The sequence below is a fragment of the Cucurbita pepo genome, chromosome LG03, assembly GCF_002806865.2.
Source record: "Cucurbita pepo subsp. pepo cultivar mu-cu-16 chromosome LG03, ASM280686v2, whole genome shotgun sequence".
Taxonomy (NCBI): domain Eukaryota; kingdom Viridiplantae; phylum Streptophyta; class Magnoliopsida; order Cucurbitales; family Cucurbitaceae; genus Cucurbita; species Cucurbita pepo.
This window is the reverse complement of record NC_036640.1, coordinates 7,848,701-7,855,385: the sequence shown is the minus strand read 5'-3', so window position 1 is coordinate 7,855,385 and position 6,685 is coordinate 7,848,701. Positions and strand designations below refer to the sequence as shown.

At 40.7% G+C, this 6,685-nt stretch overlaps 1 protein-coding gene across 1 annotated transcript; it reads right to left on the bottom strand.

The window, feature by feature from the left end:
- Nucleotides 1-3,635: 3,635 nt before the first annotated feature.
- Nucleotides 3,636-6,483, bottom strand: LOC111790349 (protein COBRA-like). The gene is made up of 6 exons (XM_023671225.1): nucleotides 6,195-6,483; nucleotides 5,532-5,611; nucleotides 4,931-5,387; nucleotides 4,651-4,810; nucleotides 4,290-4,579; nucleotides 3,636-4,198 (listed from the first exon to the last, which is right to left on the bottom strand). Exons 1-6 carry the CDS (start codon nucleotides 6,277-6,279, stop codon nucleotides 3,903-3,905), a joined length of 1,368 nt encoding a protein of 455 aa, XP_023526993.1. The 5' UTR covers nucleotides 6,280-6,483; the 3' UTR covers nucleotides 3,636-3,902.
- Between the last annotated feature and the right edge of the window lie 202 nt (nucleotides 6,484-6,685).

The window sequence follows — 6,685 nt, the reverse complement described above, 5'->3', positions numbered from 1 at the left end:
AATAGAAAAAACACAAGAGAGAGACAAAAGACGTATTCAGATTCTGTTAAAGCCCAGTGATTTGTTTCTAATTAGATGAGCATAATTAAATAACAAATCTACACTAAAAATGCCCACGTAACCTAAAAATATGCAATTCTATTGGACCGTGTGTGCTTAAATTGGATTGCCTAATAACAAGATTCAAATAACTCATTCTAATGAAAACATGAATAACCTAAATAAAGAAAATATAGAGGCTTTTATCTAACTAATCTCCTCCTAAAACTACTTTATTATTTGAACTCCCATCTTTGAGCAGAGTTCTCAAATCTTACTTGTGCCAAAGACTTGGTGAAGATGTATCACGACTCGATTGTCGAGCCTTCGAAAAACCAAATCGTGACTAAAAAGACAAAATCGAAAACAAACAAAAAGAAAATAAAAGAAAAGTAAAGTAAAAGATAAAACTATCATTTAATAAAAATAAAATAGAGAAAAGATTTGTTTTAAATTATTACAAAAAGAATTACAAATATAAAATGAAATACAAAAGACCCTCAAAGACCGACGAGGGACTGACGCTCCGGAACGATACCCCTCTGTGATAGTGCAGCTCTCGAACACCTCCCCGTATTGACTGGTACCTGAAAAATATACTCAGTAAGCAACTTACTTGTAGGCTCTTTCAACATCTTTATCTTAGTAGGTATACACGGTCTTATCTCTGGGTTCTAGTGAGTGCGAATCACACTACAACTCTCTTTTCTGTATCTTAGGAGGCTTGCCCATCTTATGTAGTGGAATGATCAGTGTCCTGAGGTGAGGCGCGACCTCATAAGTAAATCTGAGGGGATCGTATGGCTGGATCTAAATACATGACTCTCTTTGAACATCATCCGTGGAGGTTAGCTGACAACCCTCACACAGGACCATACATCCACTAAATCCGGGGTGTGACCCCCTATGTGCCGGTCAGCTACTAAGTCATCCTACGTGGCTCCACATCCCCCGCTCAGGGACGGGTTTATACGGCCCAGGAGTCCTGTTCAGAAGACCCCCTCAGCTACCACCACTAGGTCTGCGCACCTGTCACACTTCCCTATCCGAATCTGTCTAGCTCAACGATCTCCGTACCGAAGCTCTAACATTATCCACACTGCTCAACTCTAGCGGGCTACCTACAGTTACCGTGGTGACCTACTAATTCTTTCTAGGGTGGAACTTGGTGGCTTAGACTTGGATTCATGCATCTCTAGGGTTCTCGTGCAAGGTCTCACAAACCTATCAGGTTTGGAATTATGGGCTCTGGATCTGTCGGTAATTGTTTCGCGGGTCTAAATGCACAGTATTCTAGAGGTCCCCCAATCTAGGGTCTCGTCTAGCCTACTTAGTCACAAGCACCCTAATCTAAGTTCACAATTTCTTCCTATTCATCAAGAAAATAACACAAGCAATCATCATGTATAGGAGTTAATACGCAACAGTTCATGCAATATTAACAAACATGCTCAACGGGAAGATAACGTCCATCTTCATCCAGAGCGCAGATTTCACAAGTTTCCCATCCTCCTCATGCATACATACATTATCAAAATCTCAATCTAAACAGATTACATAATCATTCATATCTAGAAGTCATAGATTTCCTTATTTATTTTATTTTTATGGTTCCCATACTAATATGCTAGGTTCGGCTAGCTAAGTTTATGGGTATGATAGCATGCATGCTTATTCCAAGCGGTTCCTACAAGTACTGCTCGTGGGAATCAAGATGGCTACTTGTGGTTGGCGCGTGCCTTCCCAAGCTCGAATTATTTGTCGGAAAGGTTCATATGAAAATAGGATCAGAGTTGAAATCGGGATGAAAAACAAGCAAATGGAGGTCGAATAGAGGGGAAAATGGTGACTCACGCGCCTACACGCGCGTCACACGTGCTCTGGAGGGTTTCTATGTGCAACTCCTACGCGCAGGTATCCACGCGCAGTTTCTCGAACAGTCGCGGGTCAGAGGCACCTGGTCGGAGTGGTTCATAGACAGAGCGGTTCGCCGGTCCCAGGTCGGGTCGAGTCAGGTCAGCCGGGATTCGCGTGCCTGATGCATGTCTGTTATCGGGTGAGGACGCGCCTCACCAGTTGGTGACTGCCATGTGTAGATCACCGATTCCGACGTGCTCCTCCGTACGCTGGCCGACGCGTGGCGGCGTCTCTTCCCTCTTTTCTAGATGTTAGCCTCTTTCGCGTTTTCAATCTATTTTCTTCCAATTTTTTTAACCTCTAATCCGTAATCCAATTCAACAAATTTTCTTCATGAACCTTGTAGATCTCATATTCTACTTCTACCATATATTTTTTCTTTATTTTTTCTTTGAGCATAAGATGAGTTAAGGTCGTCCAAAGATACAGAAAAACTCACTTTTCTGTTTTCGATCGGTTTACTCGAGCTCCAACTAACTCTAGTTTTTGTTCGATTTTCATCCAGGAACTTTAAGAGACCTGTGTGAATCTTATTTTACTTACATACCTCAAAAACTCCAGATCTAACGCTCAAGAAACTCCTCCAGATAAAATCAAAACAAGAAGTTCGGAACTTACTTTGTTTGTTCTCGGATTTTCTTGCCGGAATGAGTGAATCCACCACCCGAACTCCTTTTCCAGCACCGAGAGAAGTATTGCTTCGAATTTTCTTGCCTTGGATTCGATCTCCAACGGCGGTTTGTCTTCCCTGCTCTTCCTCTCTCCCAAACCCTAACTTCTTCTCCTTTCTCCTTTCTCCTTTCTCCTCTCTCTCTCTTCTCCTTTCTCCTTTCTCCTTTCTCCTTTCTCCTTTCTCCTTTCTCCTTTCTCCTCTCTCCTCTCTCTCTCTTCTTAGAGCCCAAACAACTAGACCCCTCTTTTTTTTTTCACCCCTTTCCTTCTCTTTCTTCTTAGAGCCCAAACAACGGATGAAATCAATCTTGATAAGTCCCCGATCTGTACACTCACGAATATAAGCCCCCGATCTGTATACTCCCGGATGTAATGGAACCTGATCAATCTTGATAAGCCCCCGATCTGTACACTCACGAATATAAGCCCACGATCTGTATACTCCCAGATTGTAATGGAACCTAATCTCTATGTGCTACTATAGTTAATAGGTTATGATACAGTGCATGCATCACATATGCTTGTACCCCATTTGAGTTCACTGCCATGTAAAGCAAAATTTCATGGAATTTCTTGGCGGATGAATATCGCCATCAAGAACTTCAACTATGAGATGAACAATTCCCTTTGGTCTATGGTTGTCCAGCACCTGAATCTAAACAATGTACTCCAAGTTTTCAGCATTGACTACAAACCTCTTGTTCCCTATGAATCAATAAGTAAAAGCATCTCTTTCCTTGACATGTTATGTGAAAGAGAAGCACGAAAACACAGTTTTTGCCCGCGATGAACACAAACGACACAGGAATGTTTCACAGTATGAAGTTCTACATACACAGGGTGCATGTAACACATACCCATTCCTGCCAAAGTATACAAGAACTCGAACCTTCTTTGAGAAAGTTCAAAAATGGAGAATCCAAGTATGTAATGAACTTCAAAATATGCTATTCTTCTGTAATTTACTTTTCCAATCACAAGATCATCCATGAAAGAAGACAAAGAGATTTGGAATGAAATACAATTGCTTTGTAAAACTGTTTGAAGATCCCAAAGTTAAACAGTATCTGAACGCAGACATGGAAATATTAGAAAGTGTATAATATGGTACAACATTTACAAAGTAAATCAGAAAAATCACCGGAAACAATAATTAATTGTAGTTAAAAGTCATCATCCACATCCATCAGATTCATCAGCTCTTTCAATTATTGTATCCGCCAGACTGATCCGCTTCAAAACTTCAGAATGACTCGAGTATACGACCAAGAATATTATGTAAACAAATGGTGGAAGGACAATAGAGTCAAGGAAATCAGCAACAACATAGTAAACATCGAGACACCGTGCTTAGAACCTGTGTTCGGTAAGTAGGGATAGGCCTCTGGAGGAGGCATAACACAATTGTCACCATTGAAATAGATCCTTCGAGGGAAAGCCCAGCCCTTATCGAATGTGAAAGTCGATTGATCCTTCTGGAAAAGTAACTCCGTCTGCACGTTGCCAAGCGGGCCTGCTTGCATGAGTAAATCATTGTAGAACTTGACTCCCCACAGGATTGCAGTATCATCTGTTCAAAACACACATTTTATTAGATCACTACATCAATTTCAATTTACACGAATAGAACAACAATCGGAGCGAGATGTTTCTGATCCTACTTATCGTTCCGTATGGATTGATCGACTTGTAGTTGAAGCTGAAAATCTGAGTAAGATTGTCGAAGTTAGGATGTTGGACAACTAAGTTCCAATTTGTATAGTTCATCACGTAATTGAAATTTGTAATCGTGATCTTCACACGCCAGTACTCCTTATAGTTGATCTTCACATGCCAGTGAACTCGGATAGGGCACATGTGGCTGGTACACTGAACCAAAGGTGCCACATTGTTCTTGCTAGAACGAGAACTAGCACCCGTAACAACGGAGGCCAAGTGAAGAGAATTTGGCCTGCAAACAAGCATGTTAGCATTAGTCCGGGTCACGTTAATTTATAGCTTTACATGAGGCAGTGAACTTACTCCACACAACTTTGGGGATCATTCAAGTTGCTTTGGCAGCCACAGGAGCATTTTGGGCAAGAAACAATTGTATCGTTGTAAAACGACGACAGTGAAACACAGCAAGTCGGAGTTTTTTGAGCCAGAAATTGCGAATATGTGCACGTAACATTCCATGTCACTGCAAATAAGAAGGATTTCTTGAAACAAAAGGTATTGAATATGAAAGCAACTTGAAGCTACACAAAAACATAGTAACAGGACAAGAGTACAGGTAAGTAACTCTCTAAGCATTACTTACTCAAGGCCTGTGTAACTCTCCGTTTGTCAGCTGAAATGAATTTACTCGGTTTAACGATTTTTGCCGGTCCACAAGTATAACCAGGCCCGGGTGCTTTTAGGGTGAAGTTCTTCGGCAGACGAACAGTTTTATTCGAGGTTCCAGCAGCACCAACACTGAGCTGAAATGAGCTCACTGCAGTAACAGGATCTTGCACCCAGGAGTTGAGAACTCCACCTTTGCAGCAATTAGCAATCTGCTGGTTATAAGGAGTTCCGGGCAGTAAATCGACAACGGTCGGATCCCTCTTGCAGCAATGAGGGATGTTGCCTTTATATCTAGAACAATCACCTTGCTCTGTTGTTTGGCCTCCCAACATGCTCCATATGACCTCTTTCTTTGCCCATTTCCATTGCAGAGACCATCCCGGTGCTTGAATATGACGATATTGTTGGAAATTGTACAGAGTAACCACAGCCTATACATGTATAACTATAGTTTAATATGTAAAAACAAGCACAAAAACGAAAAAGGACACTAAATTTCCTATTATTATCATCCCCCCATTAGTTCCTCACACTTATATTTCAAAATATGGGCGCTTGGATGCCATGATACTTACAACATAGCCATCAGGAGTCCAGTTTATAACATCCCATTTGACAGTAACGTTTCCATTTGGATCAAGTGGGTCATATGCTTCTGAAAATCAAATAAGAAAGGGAAAAAACCAAAAGCACAAATCAGTAAAGTTATTACTCAAATAATAATGATTAAAACGAAGAAGCCACCAAGAAAAAAACAACATATGGTCCATGAACAGAATTAGTAGCCTCAAGAAAATAGCCTAGGAAATTAAACCAACATAACAGATGAAAATTCCTAATAAACGGAATTATTTGTTGAGATTCCGGTGCATGCAGAGAGTATAATGCATTAAACCCAAAAACTGTTAATAACTCATTTGAATGTTCAAGAACGAAACCCAAAAACTGAAGTCCAAGTCCACCCGTGTGACCAAGATCCAAGAATAAAATAAAATTCAAAGAAAATGAGAGAAATGAAACACAAAGTAATCGAAGATCAAAGCTACCATTTCATCATTCATCAAATTCAACGAAGGAGGAGCAGATTCTAAAACCGATCAGTCAAAATCACAAGCAAAAGGGAGACAGATTCTTAAAAACAGAGACGATTGTGAAAACAAACTGATACCCATTGAGAGAAAAAGAGGGTTAGAACAAAGGGGGAAAAAACCCCAGAAAAATAAGAAGAAGAAACGAACCTGTGGAAGCAAGAAAGGTGGAGAAGGCAACAAATATGGCGAGAAGGGCAAAGAGAGAAGGTAATCTGTAAATGGGTACAGCCATAATCGTCGCTACGGTACAAAACTCTGGTTCTGGGTTCGTGGGTTTTAAGCTTTTTCGGACTCCAAGAATCAGAGAAAAAAAAAAAAGGGAAAACGCGGAGAAGAAGAAAGCCGAGGGCCGTTTGCTCACTTGGCAAGTCGTTTTGAGAAGTGGAGACGAAAGCTTTGTGAGAGCCCACTGAGAATTTTGGCATCCAATTTGACAAATATACCAAACTGTCAGTTTCATGCCTCTCTCTCATCCCCCGATCACACAAAAAGATTTTCTTTTGCCCCAAATTTTGGTCCACTTTTGTATGCATTTACCAACAAATACTTGTTTACCAAGTTTTTCCTTAACTCAATTCCATCCGCCTATTAATCCCAAGCTCAGCTGCTAAAAGAATATGTTCCACATTTTCAACTTT